Source organism: Haemorhous mexicanus, unplaced genomic scaffold (assembly GCF_027477595.1).
Source record: "Haemorhous mexicanus isolate bHaeMex1 unplaced genomic scaffold, bHaeMex1.pri scaffold_217_ctg1, whole genome shotgun sequence".
Taxonomy (NCBI): Eukaryota; Metazoa; Chordata; class Aves; order Passeriformes; family Fringillidae; genus Haemorhous; species Haemorhous mexicanus.
This window is the reverse complement of record NW_026776044.1, coordinates 1,623-20,606: the sequence shown is the minus strand read 5'-3', so window position 1 is coordinate 20,606 and position 18,984 is coordinate 1,623. Positions and strand designations below refer to the sequence as shown.

Sequence of the window (18,984 nt, the reverse complement as noted above, 5' to 3'; positions counted from 1 at the left end):
CTGGTGTGACTGGGATGGCTCACCTGGTGTTACTGGTGTGACTGGGATGGCTCACCTGGTGTTACTGGTGTGACTGGGATGGCTCACCTGGTGTTACTGGTGTGACTGGGATGGCTCACCTGGTGTTACTGGTGTGACTGGGATGGCTCACCTGTTACTGGTGTGACTGGGATGGCTCACCTGTTACTGGTGTGACTGGGATGGCTCACTTGGTGTTACTGGTGTGACTGGGATGGCTCACTTGGTGTTACTGGTGTGACTGGGATGGCTCACCTGGTGTTACTGGTGTGACTGGGATGGCTCACCTGTTACTGGTGTGACTGGGATGGCTCACCTGTTACTGGTGTGACTGGGATGGCTCACCTGTTACTGGTGTTACTGGTGTGGCTGGGATGGCTCACCTGTTACTGGTGTTACTGGTGTGACTGGGATGGCTCACCTGGTGTTACTGGTGTTACTGGTGTGACTGGGATGGCTCACCTGGTGTTACTGGTGTGACTGGTGTGACTGGGATGGCTCACCTGTTACTGGTGTGACTGGGATGGCTCACCTGGTGTTACTGGTGTGACTGGGACGGCTCACCTGGTGTTACTGGTGTGACTGGGATGGCTCACCTGGTGTTACTGGTGTGACTGGGATGGCTCACCTGGTGTTACTGGTGTGACTGGGATGGCTCACCTGTTACTGGTGTTACTGGTGTGACTGGGATGGCTCACCTGTTACTGGTGTTACTGGTGTGACTGGGATGGCTCACCTGTTACTGGTGTGACTGGGATGGCTCACCTGTTACTGGTGTGACTGGGATGGCTCACCTGGTGTTACTGGTGTGACTGGGATGGCTCACCTGGTGTTACTGGTGTGACTGGGATGGCTCACCTGGTGTTACTGGTGTGACTGGGATGGCTCACCTGTTACTGGTGTGACTGGGATGGCTCACCTGGTGTTACTGGTGTGACTGGGATGGCTCACCTGTTACTGGTGTGACTGGGATGGCTCACCTGTTACTGGTGTGACTGGGATGGCTCACCTGTTACTGGTGTTACTGGTGTGGCTGGGATGGCTCACCTGTTACTGGTGTTACTGGTGTGACTGGGATGGCTCACCTGGTGTTACTGGTGTTACTGGTGTGACTGGGATGGCTCACCTGGTGTTACTGGTGTGACTGGTGTGACTGGGATGGCTCACCTGTTACTGGTGTGACTGGGATGGCTCACCTGGTGTTACTGGTGTGACTGGGACGGCTCACCTGGTGTTACTGGTGTGACTGGGATGGCTCACCTGGTGTTACTGGTGTGACTGGGATGGCTCACCTGGTGTTACTGGTGTGACTGGGATGGCTCACCTGTTACTGGTGTTACTGGTGTGACTGGGATGGCTCACCTGTTACTGGTGTTACTGGTGTGACTGGGATGGCTCACCTGTTACTGGTGTGACTGGGATGGCTCACCTGTTACTGGTGTGACTGGGATGGCTCACCTGGTGTTACTGGTGTGACTGGGATGGCTCACCTGGTGTTACTGGTGTGACTGGGATGGCTCACCTGGTGTTACTGGTGTGACTGGGATGGCTCACCTGTTACTGGTGTGACTGGGATGGCTCACCTGGTGTTACTGGTGTGACTGGGATGGCTCACCTGGTGTTACTGGTGTTACTGGGATGGCTCACCTGGTGTTACTGGTGTGACTGGGATGGCTCACCTGGTGTTACTGGTGTGACTGGGATGGCTCACCTGTTACTGGTGTTACTGGTGTGACTGGGATGGCTCACCTGGTGTTACTGGTGTTACTGGTGTGACTGGGATGGCTCACCTGGTGTTACTGGTGTGACTGGTGTGACTGGGATCCCCGCAGCCGGCCCATACTGGTGTGACTGGTGGGGTTACTGGTGTTACTGGTGTGACTGGTGAACTCCGAGTAGGGCCCCGAGCGGGGGCACAGCAGGGAGTGGTACCAGCCCCGCACCTGCAACAAACTGGGATCAACTGGTTTGAACTGGGATCCACTGGTTTGAACTGGGAACGGCCCAGTTTGAACTGGGAATGGCCCAGTTTGAACTGGGATCAACTGGTTTGAACTGGGAATGCCCCAGTATGAACTGGGATCAACTGGTTTGAACTGGGAACGGTCCCAATATGAACTGGGATCAACTGGTTTGAACTGGGAATGCCCCAATATGAACTGGGATCAACTGGTTTGAACTGGGAACGGCCCAGTGTGAACTGGGATCAACTGGTTTGAACTGGGAATGCCCAGTGTGGACTGGGAACGCTCCAATTTGAACTGGGACCCTCCCAGTTTGAACTGGGAATGGCCCATAATGAACTGGGACCCTCCCAGTTTGAACTGGGAATGGCCCATTGTGAACTGGGAATGGCCCATTGTGAACTGGGACCCTCCCAGTTTGAACTGGGAATGGCCCAGTTTGAACTGGGAATGGCCCATTGTGAACTGGGACCCTCCCAGTTTGAACTGGGAATGGCCCAGTTTGAACTGGGAACCTCCCAGTATGAACTGGGAACACACCAGTATGAACTGGGACCCTCCCAGTTTGAACCAGGGGCACTTTTGGGGGAATTTTGAGATTTTTGGGGCGAATTTTGGGGTCTTTTGGGGCCATTTTGGGGGTCCCAGGTGGATTTTTGGGGCGTTTTGGGGAAATTTTTGGGGTTTTTTGGGGCATTTTTGGGATTTTGGGGTTTTTCAGGCTCCCGGTTCCATTTTTGGGGTGAATTTGGGGGATTTTGGGTACCTTGGGGTGCCCCAGGCAGTGGCACAGGAAGATCAGCAGCGCTGGGGGGGATTTGGGGGTCCCGGGGAGGTTTTGGGGTGGGATTTTTGGGGGATTTTTGGGTGATTTTTGGGGTGATTTTTGGGATTTTGGGGTTTTTCAGGCTCCCGGTTCCATTTTTGGGGTGGATTTGGGGGATTTTGGGTACCTTGGGGTGCCCCAGGCAGTGGCACAGGAAGATCAGCAGAGCTGGGGGGGATTTGGGGGTCCCGGGGAGGTTTTGGGGTGGGATTTTTGGGGGGATTTTGGGGTTTTTGGGTGATTTTTGTGGTTTTTTGGGGGATTTTTTGGGTTTTTTTGGGGTGATTTTTGGGATTTTGGAGTTTTTCAGGCTCCCGGTTCCATTTTTGGGGTGAATTTGGGGTTTTTTGGTACCTTGGGGTGCCCCAGGCAGTGGCACAGGAAGATCAGCAGAGCTGGGGGGGATTTGGGTGTCCCGGGGAGGTTTTGGGGTGGGATTTTTGGGGGATTTTTGGGATTTTTGGGGTGATTTTTGGGATTTTGGGGTTTTTCAGGGATCCGGTTCCATTTTTGGGGTGAATTTGGGGTTTTTTGGGTACCTTGGGGTGCCCCAGGCAGTGGCACAGGAAGATCAGCAGCGCTGGGGGGAGGATTTGGGGGTCCCGGGGAGGTTTTGGGGTGGGATTTTTGGGGGATTTTTGGTTTTTTTGGGGTGATTTTTGGTATTTTGGGGTTTTTCAGGGTCCCGGTTCCATTTTTGGGGTGAATTTGGGGGATTTTGGGTACCTTGGGGTGCCCCAGGCAGTGGCACAGGAAGATCAGCAGAGCTGGGGGGGATTTGGGGGTCCCGGGGAGGTTTTGGGGTGGGGTTTTTGGCGGATTTTTGGGGTGATTTTTGGTATTTTGGGGTTTTTCAGGGTCCCGGTTCCATTTTTGGGGTGAATTTGGGGTTTTTTGGGTACCTTGGGGTGCCCCAGGCAGTGGCACAGGAAGATCAGCAGAGCTGGGAGGGATTTGGGGGTCCCGGGGAGGTTTTGGGGTGGGATTTTTGGGGGGATTTTGGGGTTTTTTGGGGGGATTTTTGGGGTTTTTGGGGTGATTTTTGGGATTTTGGGTTTTTCATGGTCCCGGTTCCATTTTTGGGGTGAATTTGGGGGATTTTGGGTACCTTGGGGTGCCCCAGGCAGTGGCACAGGAAGATCAGCAGAGCTGGGGGGATTTGGGGGTCCCGGGGGGGTTTTGGGGGGGATTTTTGGGGGATTTTTGGGGGATTTTTCTGGGTTTTTTCTGGATTTTTTGGGGTGATTTTTGGGATTTTGGGGTTTTTCAGGGTCCCGGTTCCATTTTTGGGGTGAATTTGGGGTTTTTTGGGTACCTTGGGGTGCCCCAGGCAGTGGCACAGGAAGATCAGCAGAGCTGGGGGGGATTTGGGGGTCCCGGGGAGGTTTTGGGGTGGGGTTTTTGGGGGATTTTTGGGTTTTTTGGGTGATTTTTGTGGTTTTTTGGGTGATTTTTGTGGTTTTTTTGGGGTGATTTTTGGGATTTTGGGGTTTTTCAGAGTCCCGGTTCCATTTTTGGGGTGAATTTGGGGTTTTTTGGGTACCTTGGGGTGCCCCAGGCAGTGGCACAGGAAGATCAGCAGCGCTGGGGGGGATTTGGGGGTCCCGGGGAGGTTTTGGGGTGGGGTTTTTGGGGGGTTTTGGGGATTTTGGGGTGATTTTTGTGGTTTTTTGGGGTTTTTCAGGGTCCCGGTTCCATTTTTGGGGTGAATTTGGGGTTTTTTGGGTACCTTGGGGTGCCCCAGGCAGAGGCACAGGAAGATCAGCAGAGCTGGGGGGGATTTGGGGGTCCCGGGGCAGTTTTGGGGTGGGATTTTTGGGTTTTTTGGGTGATTTTTGTGGTTTTTTGGGGGATTTTGGGGTTTTTTTGGGGTGATTTTTGGGATTTTGGGGTTTTTCAGGCTCCCGGTTCCATTTTTGGGGTGAATTTGGGGTTTTTTGGGTACCTTGGGGTGCCCCAGGCAGTGGCACAGGAAGATCAGCAGAGCTGGGGGGGATTTGGGGGTCCCGGGGAGGTTTTGGGGTGGGGTTTTTGGGGGATTTTTGGGGTTTTTTGGGTGATTTTTGGGATTTTGGGGTTTTTCAGGCTCCCGGTTCCATTTTTGGGGTGAATTTGGGGTTTTTTGGGTACCTTGGGGTGCCCCAGGCAGTGGCACAGGAAGATCAGCAGCCCCTGGGCGGCGTTGACGATGCAGAACAGGAGGGGGAGGGGCGGGGGGGCGCTGCCGGGGGGGAGGGGCGGCCCCGCCCCCCCCGCCCAGCCAAGCCCCGCCCCCACGCCCAGCGCCCAACCAGAGCCCAGCAGGGAGAGCTGGCCCAGTGACGTCACCCACAGCACCCTGGGGACAGCGAGGGACAATCATCTGTCACCTGGGTGTCACCTGTGCCCTGCCAGTGTCACCTGTGCCCCGCCAGTGTCACCTGTGCCCCGCCAGTGTCACCTGTGTCACCCCTAAACCTCACCTGTGTCACCTCAGTGTCACCTGTGTGTCACCTGTGCCCCGCCAGTGTCACCTGTGTCACCCCTAAACCTCACCTGTGTCACCTCAGTGTCACCTGTGTGTCACTTGAGTCACCTCAGTGTCACCTGTGTGTCTCCTGTGTCACCTCAGTGTCACCTGTGTGACCTCAGTGTCACCTGTGCCCCGCCAGTGTCTCCTGTGTCACCCCTAAACCTCACCTGTGTCACCTCAGTGTCACCTGTGTGTCACCTGAGTCACCTCAGTGTCACCTGTGTCACCCCTAAACCTCACCTGTGTCACCTCAGTGTCACCTGTGTGTCACCTGAGTCACCTCAGTGTCACCTGTGTCACCCCTAAACCTCACCTGTGTCACCTCAGTGTCACCTGAGTGTCACTTGAGTCACCTCAGTGTCACCTGTGTGTCACCTGTCTCACCTCAGTGTCACCTGTGTCACCCCTAAACCTCACCTGTGTCACCTCAGTGTCACCTGTGTGTCACCTGTGTCACCTCAATGTCACCTGTGTCACCCCTAAACCTCACCTGTGTCACCTCAGTGTCACCTGTGTGTCACTTGAGTCACCTCAGTGTCACCTGTGTGTCTCCTGTGTCACCTCAGTGTCACCTGTGTGACCTCAGTGTCACCTGTGCCCCGCCAGTGTCTCCTGTGTCACCCCTAAACCTCACCTGTGTCACCTCAGTGTCACCTGTGTGTCACCTGAGTCACCTCAGTGTCACCTGTGTCACCCCTAAACCTCACCTGTGTCACCTCAGTGTCACCTGTGTGTCACCTGAGTCACCTCAGTGTCACCTGTGTCACCCCTAAACCTCACCTGTGTCACCTCAGTGTCACCTGTGTCACCGCTAAACCTCACCTGTGCCCCACCCAGCGTCACCTGTGTGTCACTTGAGTCACCTCAGTGTCACCTCAGTGTCACCTGTGTCACCCCTAAACCTCACCTGTGTCACCTCAGTGTCACCTGTGCCCCACCCAGTGTCACCTGTGTGTCACTTGACTCACCCCAGTGTCACCTGTGTGTCACCTGTGTGTCACCTGTGTGTCACCAGTGTCACCTGTGTCACCCCTAAACCTCACCTGTGTCACCTCAGTGTCACCTGTGCCCCCCCTAGTGTCACCTGTGTGTCACCTTTGTGTCACCTCAGTGTCACCTGTGTCACCCACTGATGTCCCCAGTGTCCCCAATCCCCTCCCAATGTCCCCTCAGTGTCCCCTGGGTGTCCCCACTGTGCCCGGAGCAGGGTCCCCAATGTCCCCAATGTCCCCTCAGTGTCCCCAGTGTCCCCAATGTCCCCTGGTGGTCCCCGATGTCCCCTGGGTGTCCCCACCATGCCCAGCACAGGGTCCCCATGCCCCCAATGTCCCCTCAGTGTCCCCATCCCCCCAGTGTCCCCTCGGTGTCCCCATGTCCCCAATGCCCCCTGTGTCCCCGATGTCCCTTGGGTGTCCCCAGTGTCCCCTGGGTGTCCCCACCGTGCCCGGTACAGGGTCCCCAATGTCCCCGATGTCCCCTCGGTGTCTCCCATCTCCCCAGTGTCCCCAAGGTCCCCAATGTCCCCTGGGTGTCCCCGATGTCCCCACCATGCCCGGCGCAGGGTCCCCATGTCCGGGTGTCCCCAGTGTCCCCGATGTCCCCTGGGTGACCCCATTGTCCCCAATGTCCCAGTGTCCCCAGTGTCCCCACCGTGCCTGGCGCAGCATCCCCATGTCCGGGTGTCCCCAGTGTCCCCAATGTCCCCTGGGTGCCCCCAGTGTCCCCAATGTCCCAGTGTCCCCAATGTCCCCAATCCCCCCAGTGTCCCCAATCCCCCCAGTGTCCCCAGTGTCCCCAGGGTGTCCCCAGGGTGTCCCCGATGTCCCCTGGGTGCCCCCATTGTCCCCAATGTCCCAGTGTCCCCAATGTCCCCAATCCCCCCAGTGTCCCCAATCCCCCAGTGTCCCCAATGTCCCCAATCCCCCCAGTGTCCCCAGTGTCCCCTGGGTGTCCCCGATGTCCCCACTGTGCCCGGCGCAAGGTCCCCATGTCCGGGTGTCCCCAGTGTCCCCGATGTCCCCTGGGTGCCCCCATTGTCCCCAATGTTCCAGTGTCCCCAATCCCCCCAGTGTCCCCAATCCCCCCAGTGTCCCCAATCCCCCCAGTGTCCCCAATGTCCCCAGGGTGTCCCCGATGTCCCCACCATGCCCGGCGCAGGGTCCCCATGTCCCAGTGTCCCCAGTGTCCCCAATCCCCCCAGTGTCCCCAGTGTCCCCAATCCCCCCAGTGTCCCCAGTGTCCCCAGTGTCCCCAGGGTGTCCCCGATGTCCCCAATCCCCCCAGTGTCCCCTGGGTGCCCCCATTGTCCCCAATCCCCCCAGTGTCCCCAATCCCCCCAGTGTCCCCAGTGTCCCCAGGGTGTCCCCGATGTCCCCACCGTGCCCGGCGCAGGGTCCCCATGTCCGGGGTGACCTCGTGGAATTTCTGCACCAACTTCCAGAGGGTGACAACCAGGATGGCGGCGTTGGCCTGGGGACACAGGGGACACCGAGGGGACATGGGGACACTGGGGACACTGGGGGGACACTGGGGGGATTGGGGACACTGGGGACATTGGGGGGACATGGGGACACTGGACATTGGGGGGACATGGGGACACTGGGGACACCGAGGGGACACAGGGGACACCGAGGGGACATGGGGACACTGGGGACACTGGGGGGACATGGGGACACTGGACATTGGGGGGACATGGGGACACTGGGGACACCGAGGGGACACAGGGGACACCGAGGGGACATGGGGACACTGGGGACATGGGGACACTGGGGGGGATTGGGGACACTGGGGACATTGGGGACATGGGGACACTGAGGGGGATTGGGGACACCAAGGGGACACAGGGGACATTGGGGACACAGGGGAGACAGAGGGGGGATTGGGGACACTGGGGACATTGGGGGGACACTGGGGACACCAAGGGGACACTGGGGACATTGGGGACACAGGGGGGACACTGAGGGGGATTGGGGACACCAAGGGGACAGTGGGGACATTGGGGGGACACTGAGGGGACACAGGGGACATTGGGGGGACACAGGGGACACCGTGGGGACATGGGGACACTGTGGGGACACTGGGGACACTGGGGGGACGCTGAGGGGACACAGGGGACATTGGGGGGACACTGAGGGGACACTGGGGACATTGGGGGACACCAAGGGGACAGTGGGGACATTGGAGGGACACTGAGGGGGATTGGGGACACTGGGGGGACATTGGGGGGACAGCAGGGACATGGGGACATTGATGGGGACACTGTGGGGACACTGGGGACACTGGGGGGATTGGGAGGGACTGGGGACATTGGGGACAGTGGGGACGTTGGGGACATTTTGGGGGCATTGGGGACATTGGGGACATTTTGGGGACAGTGGGGACAGAGGGGACAGTGGGGGGGATTGGGAACATTGGGGACATCGGGGACATTTTGGGGACAGAGGGGACATTGGGGACATTGGGGATGTCAGGGGTTTGGGGACAGGGGCGTGGCATTGGGGTGACACTGGGGGTGACAGTGATGTCACAGTGGGAAGGGACAGGGCTGTGACACGGGTGGCACTCAGGTGTGACACAGGTGACACACAAGTGACAGGTGACACAGGTGACACTCAGGTGTGGCACAGGAGGTGACACAGGTGACACAGAGGGACACACAGGTGATACTCAGGTGTGACACAAGTGTCAGGTGTGGCACAGGAGGTGACACAGGTGACACAGAGGGACACAGGTGTGACTCAGGTGTGACACAGGTATGACACAGGTGTCACTCAGGTGTGACACAGGTGACGCAGGTGTGACACAGGGGTGACCCAGGTGACACAGGAGGTGACACAGGTGACATTCAGGTGACACAGGTGTGACTCAGGTGACACACAGGTGTATCACAGGTGTGACATTCAGGTGACACAGGTGACAGGTGACACAGGTGTGACTCAGGTGTCAGGTGTCACTCAGGTGTGACTCAGGTGATGCAGGTGTGACACAGGTGTGACACAGGTGTGACACAGATGACACAGGTGTGACTCAGGTGTGACACAGATGACACAGGTGTGACACAGGTGTGACACAGGTGACACACAGGTGATACAGGTGTGACACAGGTGTGACTCAGGTGTGACACAGGAGGTGACACAGGTGTGACTCAGGTGTGACTCAGGTGACACGCAGGTGTGACACAGGAGACACAGGTGTGACACAGGAGGTGACAAAGGTGTCACTCAGGTGTGACTCAGGTGTGACACAGGTGTGACACAGGTGTGACACAGGTGACACAGGTGACACAGGTGACACAGGAGACACAGGTGTGACTCAGGTGTGACTCAGGTGACACAGGTGACACAGGAGACACAGGTGACACAGGTGTGACACAGGTGTGACACAGATGACACAGGTGTGACTCAGGTGTGACACAGGAGGTGACACAGGTGTCACTCAGGTGTGACTCAGGTGACACTCAGGTGTGACACAGATGACACAGGTGTGACACAGGTATGACACAGATGACATGGGTATGACACAGGTGTCACTCAGGTGTGACACAGGAGGTGACCCAGGTGTGACACGGGTGTGACTCAGGTGTGACTCAGGTGTGGCACAGGTGACACAGGTATGACACAGGTGTGACTCAGGAGGTGACACAGGTGTGACACAGGTGTGACACAGGGGTGACCCAGGTGACACAGGAGGTGACACAGGTGACATTCAGGTGACACAGGTGTGACTCAGGTGTGACACAGGTGACACACAGGTGTGACTCAGGTGTGACACAGGAGGTGACACAGGTGTCACACAGGTGTCATTCAGGTGTGACTCAGGTGACACTCAGGTGTGACACAGATGACACAGGTATGACACAGGTGTGACACAGGTGTGACTCAGGTGTGACACAGGGGTGACACAGGTGTGACTCAGGTGTGACTCAGGTGTGACTCAGGTGTGACACAGGTGACACAGGTGACACAGGAGGTGACACAGGTGTGACACAGGTGTGACACAGGTGACACAGGTGTGACTCAGGTGTGACACAGGTGTGACTCAGGTGACACACAGGTGTATCATAGGTGTGACATTCAGGTGACACAGGTGACAGGTGACACAGGTGTGACACACAGGTGACACACAGGGGTCACTCAGGTGGGACACAGACGACACAGGTGTGACACAGGTGTGACACAGGTGTGACTCAGGTGTGACACAGGTGTGACACAGGTGTGACTCAGGTGTGACACAGGTGACACAGGTGTGACTCAGGTATGACACAGGTGTGACACAGGGGTGACACAGGTGTGACTCAGGTGTGACACAGGTGTGACACAGGGGTGACACAGGTGTGACACAGGAGGTGACACAGGTGTGACTCAGGTGACACAGGTGTATCATAGGTGTGACATTCAGGTGACACAGGTGACACAGGTGACACACAGGTGACACACAGGCGTGACTCAGGTGTCAGGTGTCATTCAGGTGTGACTCAGGTGACACACAGGTGACACACAGGTGATACAGGTGACACACAGGTGACACACAGGTGATACAGGTGTGACTCAGGTGTGACTCAGGTGTCCCTCAGGTGTCCCTCAGGTGTCACTCACGGCGGTGATGACGATGACGGGGCCCCGGAAGCTCCAGCGGAAACCGCGCTCGAGGGACAGCCAGCAACTGGGAATGGCAAACTGGGATGGACTGGGAGGGACTGGGAGGGACTGGGATGGACTGGGAGGGACTGGGAGGGACTGGGAGGGTCTGGGATGGGACTGGGAGGGACTGGGATATACTGGGATGGACTGGGAGGGACTGGGAGGGACTGGGGGGGACTGGGAATGGGGACTGGGATGGACTGGGAGGGACTGGGAGGGACTGGGGGGGACTGGGAATGGGGACTGGGATGGACTGGGAGGGACTGGGAGGGACTGGGAGGGACTGGGAGGGACTGGGAGGGACTGGGAATGGACTGGGAATGGGACTGGGAATGGACTGGGGGGGACTGGGAGGGACTGGGGGGGACTGGGAGGGACTGGGAGGGACTGGGAGGGACTGGGAATGGGACTGGGAGGGACTGGGAATGGACTGGGATGGACTGGGAGGGACTGGGAGGGACTGGGAGGGACTGGGAGGGACTGGGATGGACTGGGAATGGGGACTGGGATGGACTGGGAGGGACTGGGATCAAACTGGGAGGGACTGGGAGGGACTGGGAGGGACTGGGAATGGACTGGGGGCCTTTGCAGCTGCCCTCCCATTCACTATTGATCACTATTGATCACTATCGATGGTTATTGATCACTATTGATCACTATCGATGGTTATTGATCACTATTGATCACTGGTTATTGATCACTATCGATGGTTATTGATCACTATTGATCACTATTGATGGTTATTGATCACTATTGATCACTATTGATCACTATCGATGGTTATTGATCACTCACTATTGATCGGTGCCGTATCCCTGAGGGAACGCCGCCGCCGCCAGCGCCACCACGGCCAGGTCGGGGTGGGCACTATTGATCACTATTGATCACTGGTTATTGATCACTATCGATCACTATTGATCACTATCGATCACTATTGATCACTCACTATTGATCGGTGCCGTATCCCTGAGGGAACGCCGCCGCCGCCAGCGCCACCACGGCCAGGGCGGGGGATGGGCACTATTGATCACTATTGATCACTATCGATGGTTATTGATCACTATTGATCACGGGTTATTGATCACTATTGATCGGTATCAATACCCCAATCACTCACTATTGATCGGTGCCGTATCCCTGAGGGAACGCCGCCGCCGCCAGCGCCACCACGGCCAGGGCGGGGTGGGCACTATTGATCACTATTGATCACTATAGATGGTTATTGATCACTATCGATGGTTATTGATCACTCACTATTGATCGGTGCCGTATCCCTGAGGGAACGCCACCGCCACCAGCGCCACCACGGCCAGGGCGGGACAGGCACTATTGATCACTATTGATGGTTATTGATCACTATCGATGGTTATTGATCACTATTGATGGTTATTGATCACTATTGATGGTTATTGATCACTCACTATTGATCGGTGCCGTACCCCCCAGGGAACGCCGCCGCCGCCAGCGCCACCACGGCCAGGGCGGGTGGGCACTATTGATCACTATCGATGGTTATTGATCACTATCGATGGCTATTGATCACTCACTATTGATCGGTGCCGTACCCCCCAGGGAACGCCGCCGCCGCCAGCGCCACCACGGCCAGGGCGGGATGGGCACTATTGATCACTATCGATGGCTATTAATCACTGGTTATTGATCACTATCGATGGTTATTGATCACTCACTATTGATCGGTGCCGTACCCCCCGGGGAACACCGCCGCCGCCAGCGCCACCACGGCCAGGGCGGGACGGGCACTATTGATCACTATTGATCACTATTGATCACGGGTTATTGATCACTATTGATCACTATTGATCACTCACTATTGATCGGTGCCGTACCCCCCGGGGAACACCGCCGCCGCCAGCGCCACCACGGCCAGGGCGGGGTGGGCACTATTGATCACGGGTTATTGATCACTATCGATGGTTATTGATCACTATCGATGGTTATCGATCACTCACTATTGATCGGTGCCGTACCCCCCGGGGAACGCCGCCGCCGCCAGCGCCACCACGGCCAGGGCAGGGGATGGGCACTATTGATCACTATTGATCACTATCGATGGTTATTGATCACTCACTATTGATCGGTGCCGTACCCCCTGGGGTACACCGCCGCCGCCAGCGCCACCACGGCCAGGGCGGGACGGGCACTATTGATCACTATCGATGGTTATTGATCACGGGTTATTGATCACTATGGATGGTTATTGATCACTATTGATCACGGGTTATTGATCACTATTGATCACTATTGATCACTCACTATTGATCGGTGCCGTATCCCTGAGGGAACGCCGCCGCCGCCAGCACCACCATGGCCAGGGCGGGATGGGCACTATTGATCACTATTGATCACTGGTTATTGATCACTATTGATCACTATTGATCACGGGTTATTGATCACTATCGATGGTTATTGATCACTCACTATTGATCGGTGCCGTATCCCTGAGGGAACGCCGCCGCCGCCAGCGCCACCACGGCCAGGGCGGGGTGGGCACTATTGATCGCTATTGATCACTGGTTATTGATCACTATTGATCACTATCGATGGTTATTGATCACTCACTATTGATCGGTGCCGTACCCCCCGGGGTACACCGCCGCCGCCAGCGCCACCACGGCCAGGGCGGGGCCGTAGCCCAGGGCCAGGAGCGGCCGCGGGCGCAGCCAGGCCGGCGAGAACACCTGGACCAGCAGCACGTAGAGGTGCAGCCCCTGCAGCGCCATCCAGCAGAACGCAGACAGGTAGGACAGGTGCAGGGCCACCGCTGTCACCACACAGGCCACCTGCGGACACACGGACACACAGGTGACACAGGTGACACAGGTGACACGGGGGAAAGCATTAGGGACATCAGGGGGACACACAGAGACACACCTGGGGACACACAGGTGACACTCAGGGACACAGGTGACACACAGAGACACACCTGGGGACACACAGGTGACACTCAGGGACACAGGTGACACACAGAGACACACAGGTGACACACAGGGGACACAGGTGACACACAGGTGGCACAGAGGGGACACAGGTAATCCAGGTGACACAGGGGAAAGCATTGGGGACATCAGGGACACACACAGAGACACACCTGGGGACACACAGGTGACACTCAGGGACACGGGTGACACAGGTGACACAGGGGAAAGCATTGGGGACATCAAGGACACACACAGACACACACCTGGGGACACACAGGTGACACTCAGGGACACAGGTGACACACAGGTGACACACAGAGACACACAGGTGACACACAGGTGACACAGGTGACGCACAGGTGACATACAGGTGACACACAGGTGACACACAGAGACACACAGGTGACACACAGGTGACACACAGGTGACACAGAGGGGACACAGGTGACACACAGGTGACACAGGGGAAAGCATTGGGGACATCAGGGACACACACAGAGACACACCTGGGGACACACAGGGACACAGGTGACACACAGGTGACACACAGGTGACACACAGGGACACACCTGGACACACACGGGCTGTCAGTGCCCAGCAGGAAGGCCAGGTGCCACCCCCAAATCCCCCCCAAATCCCCCCCAAATGTCCCCAAAACCCCCCCAAATGTCCCCAAATGTCCCCAAACCCCCTCAGGACCCCCCGTGCCCCCCGTACCGGGCGGTGGGCGCTGTCGATGCCCAGCAGGAAGGCCAGGTGCCACCTCCAAACCCCCCCAAATGTCCCCAAAATGCCCCCAAATCCCCCTGAAATGATCCCAAATGACCCCAAATCCCCCCCAAATGTCCCCAAATCCTCCCCAAATGTCCCCAAATCCTCCCCAAATCCCCCCCAAATGACCCCAAATCCCCCCCAAATGTCCCCAAATGTCCCCAGACCCCCTCAGGACCCCCAGTGCCCCCCGGTACCGGGCGGTGGGCGCTGTCGATGCCCAGCAGGAAGGCCAGGTGCCACCCCCAAACACCCCCAAAATCCCCCCAAATGATCCCAAATCCCCCCCAAATGTCCCCAAATCCCCCCCAAATGTCCCCAAATGTCCCCAGACCCCCTCGGGGACCCCCGGTGCCCCCCATACCGGGCGGTGGGCGCTGTCGATGCCCAGCAGGAAGGCCAGGTGCCCCCCCCAAATCCCCCCCAAATGTCCCCAACCCCCCCCAAATCCCCCCCAAATGATCCCAAATCCCCCCCAAATGTCCCCAAATGTCCCCAAACCCCCTCAGGACCCCCAGACCCCCCGGTACCGGGCGGTGGGCGCTGTCGATGCCCAGCAGGAAGGCCAGGTGCCCCCCCCAAACACCCCCCAAACCCCCCCAAATGTCCCCAAATGTCCCCAAACCCCCCCAAATGTCCCCAAACCCCCTCAGGACCCCCGTGCCTCCGGTACTGGGCGGTGGGCGCTGTCGATGCCCAGCAGGAAGGCCAGGTGCCACCCTCAAACCCCCCCCAAATGATCCCAAATCCCCCCCAAATGTCCCCAAACCCCCTCAGGACCCCCCGTGGCCCCCGTACCGGGCGGTGGGCGCTGTTGATTCCCAGCAGGAAGGCCAGGTGCCACCTCCAAACCCCCCAAGATGTCCCCAAAATCCCCCCAAATCCCCCCCAAATGTCCCCAAATGTCCCCAAACCCCCTGAGGACCCCCCCAAACCCCCCCCATACCGGGCGGTGGGCACTGTCGATGCCCAGCAGGAAGGCCAGGTGCCACCCTCAAACCCCCCCAAATGTCCCCAAATCCCCCCAAATGATCCCAAATCCCCCCCAAATGTCCCCAAATCCCCCCCAAATCCCCCCCAAACCCCCCCAAATCCCCCCAAATGTCCCCAAATGTCCCCAAACCCCCCCAAATGTCCCCAAATGTCCCCAGACCTCCTCAGGACCCCCAGACCCCCCCGGTACCGGGCGGTGGGCGCTGTCGATGCCCAGCAGGAAGGCCAGGTGCCACCTCCAAACCCCCCCAAAATCCCCCCAAATCCCCCTGAAATGTCCCCAAATCCCCCCCAAATGTCCCCAAACCCCCCCAAATGTCCCCAAATGTCCCCAGACCCCCTCAGGACCCCCGTGCCCCCCGTACCGGGCGGTGGGCGCTGTCGATGCCCAGCAGGAAGGCCAGGTGCCACCTCCAAATCCCCCCCAAGATGTCCCCAAAATGACCCCAAATCCCCCCCAATGACCCCAAATGACCCCAAATCCCCCCCAAATCCCCCCCAAATGTCCCCAAATGTCCCCAGACCCCCTGAGGACCCCCCGTGCCCCCCATACCGGGCGGTGGGCGCTGTCGATGCCCAGCAGGAAGGCCAGGTGCCACCTCCAAATCCCCCCCAAATGTCCCCAAATCCCCTCCAAATGTCCCCAAATGTCCCCAAACCCCCTCAGGACCCCCGTGCCCCCGTTACCGGGTGGTGGGCGCTGTCGATGCCCAGCAGGAAGGCCAGGTGCCACCCCCAACCCCCCCAAAATCCCCCCAAACCCCCCCAAATGTCCCCAAATGTCCCCAAACCCCCTCAGGACCCCCCGTGCCCCCCGTACCGGGCGGTGGGCGCTGTCGATGCCCAGCAGGAAGGCCAGGTGCCCCCCCCAAACACCCCCCAAAATCCCCCCAAATCCCCCCCAAATGTCCCCAAATCCCCCCCAAATGTCCCCAAACCCCCCCAAATGTCCCCAAATGTCCCCAAACCCCCTGGGGACCCCCGGTGCCCCCCGTACCGGGCGGTGGGCGCTGTCGATGCCCAGCAGGAAGGCCAGGTGCCACCTCCAAACCCCCCCAAACACCCCCCAAACCCCCCCAAATGTCCCCAAATCCCCCCCAAATGTCCCCAAATGTCCCCAAACCCTCTCAGGACCCCCCGTGCCCCCCGTACCGGGCGGTGGGCGCTGTCGATGCCCAGCAGGAAGGCCAGGTGCCACCTCCAAACCCCCCCAAACCCCCCCAAATCCCCCCCAAATGTCCCCAAACCCCCCCAAATGTCCCCAAATGTCCCCAAACCCCCTCGGGGACCCCCCGTGCCCCCCATTCCGGGCGGTGGGCGCTGTCGATGCCCAGCAGGAAGGCCAGGTGCCACCTCCAAACCCCCCAAGATGTCCCCAAAATGCCCCCAAATCCCCCTGAAATGATCCCAAATGACCCCAAATCCCCCCCAAATGTCCCCAAATGTCCCCAAACCCCCTCGGGGACCCCCGGTACCGGGCGGTGGGCGCTGTCGATGCCCAGCAGGAAGGCCAGGTGCCCCCCGAGCAGGCTGAGGCTCAGGTGCAGCTGCAGCGTCCGGCGCGGCTCGGCCACGGCGCGGCACAGCGCGAAGGTGGCGGCCGCGGCCACCAGGGCCACCACGGACACGCCCAGGGCCACCTGCGTCACCAGGTCCAGCAGCCAGTGGTCCTGGGGGGGACAGGGGGGGACAGTGACACCAGTGACACCAGTGACATCCCCAATGTGACACCCCCAGAGCCACCAGGGCCACCATGGACACAGCCAGTGACACCAGTGACACCCCCAGGGCCACCAGGGCCACCACAGACACGCCCAGGGCCACCTGCGTCACCAGGTCCAGCAGCCAGTGGTCCTGGGGGGGGACAGTGACACCAGTGACACCAGTAACACCCACAGGGCCACCATGGACACCCCAGGGCCATCAGTGACACCCCCAGGGCCACCAGTGACACACCCAGGGCCACCAGGGCCACCACAGACACAGCCAGTGACACCAGTGACACCCCCAGGGCCACCAGGGCCACCACGGACACGCCCAGGGCCACCTGCATCACCAGGTCCAGCAGCCAGTGGTCCTGGGGGGGAAAGGACAGGGGGGGACAGTGACACCCCCAGAGCCACCAGTGACACCACCAGGGCCACCACAGACACACCCAGGGCCACCTGCATCACCAGGTCCAGCAGCCAGTGGTCCTGGGGGGGAAAGGACAGGGGGGGACAGTGACACCCCCAGAGCCACCAGTGACACGCCCAGGGCCACCAGGGCCACCAGGGACACGCCCAGGGCCACCTGCGTCACCAGGTCCAGCAGCCAGTGGTCCTGGGGGGGACAGTGACACCAGTGACACTCCCAGTGACACCAGTGACATCCCCAATGTGACACCCCCAGAGTCACCAGGGCCACCATGGACACAGCCAGTGACACCAGTGACACCCCCATGGCCACCAGGGCCACCACGGACACGCCCAGGGCCACCTGCGTCACCAGGTCCAGCAGCCAGTGGTCCTGGGGGGGACAGGGGGGGACAGTGACACCAGCGACACCCCCCAGTGACACCAGTGACATGCCCAGGGCCACCAGTGACGTCCCCAGTGTGACACCCCCAGAGCCACCAGGGCCACCAGTGACACCCCCAGGGCCACCAGGGCCACCACGGACACACCCAGGGCCACCTGCGTCACCAGGTCCAGCAGCCAGTGGTCCTGGGGGGGACAGTGACACCAGTGACACCAGTGACACCCCCAGAGCCACCAGTGACACCCCCAGGGCCACCAGGGCCACCACAGACACGCCCAGGGCCACCTGTGTCACCAGGTCCAGCAGCCAGTGGTCCTGGGGGGGGACAGTGACACCAGTGACACCAGCGACACCCCTGGGACCTTCTCAGGATTCTTAGGGCCACCAGGGCCACCCCAGGGCCACCCCTGGGAACTTCTCAGGGCCACCAGTGCCACCCCCAGGGCCACCAGGGCCACCCCAGGGACCTTCTTGGGACCCTCAGAGCCACCATGGCCACCCCAGGGCCACCTCTGGGACCTTCTTGGGACCCTCAGGGCCACCATGGCCACCCCAGGGCCACCAGGGCCACCTCTGGGACCTTTTCGGGACCCTCAGGGCCACCAGTGCCACCCCCAGGGCCACCAGGGCCACCTCTGGGACCTTCTCAGGACTCTCAGGGCCACCAGGGCCACCCCCAGGGACCTTCTCAGGACCCTCAGAGCCACCAGGGCCACCCCCAGGGCCACCAGGGCCACCTCTGGGACTTTTTTGGGACCCTCAGAGCCACCAGGGCCACCCCCAGGGCCACCAGGGCCACCCC

The 18,984-nt window shown here is 59.3% G+C and overlaps 1 protein-coding gene across 1 annotated transcript; it reads right to left on the bottom strand.

Moving 5' to 3' along the window:
* Window positions 1-1,802: 1,802 nt before the first annotated feature.
* Window positions 1,803-18,497, bottom strand: LOC132322949 (adhesion G protein-coupled receptor E5-like; the record flags this gene model as incomplete). Its single annotated transcript, XM_059837703.1, has 12 exons — window positions 1,803-1,961; window positions 4,939-5,146; window positions 7,698-7,789; window positions 10,915-10,981; window positions 11,906-11,971; window positions 13,606-13,760; window positions 17,138-17,486; window positions 17,696-17,739; window positions 17,798-17,857; window positions 17,904-17,984; window positions 18,060-18,170; window positions 18,438-18,497. Coding segments are annotated over 12 exons (1,440 nt in total), but the record flags the coding sequence as incomplete, so codon positions are not given.
* Window positions 18,498-18,984: the final 487 nt, after the last annotated feature.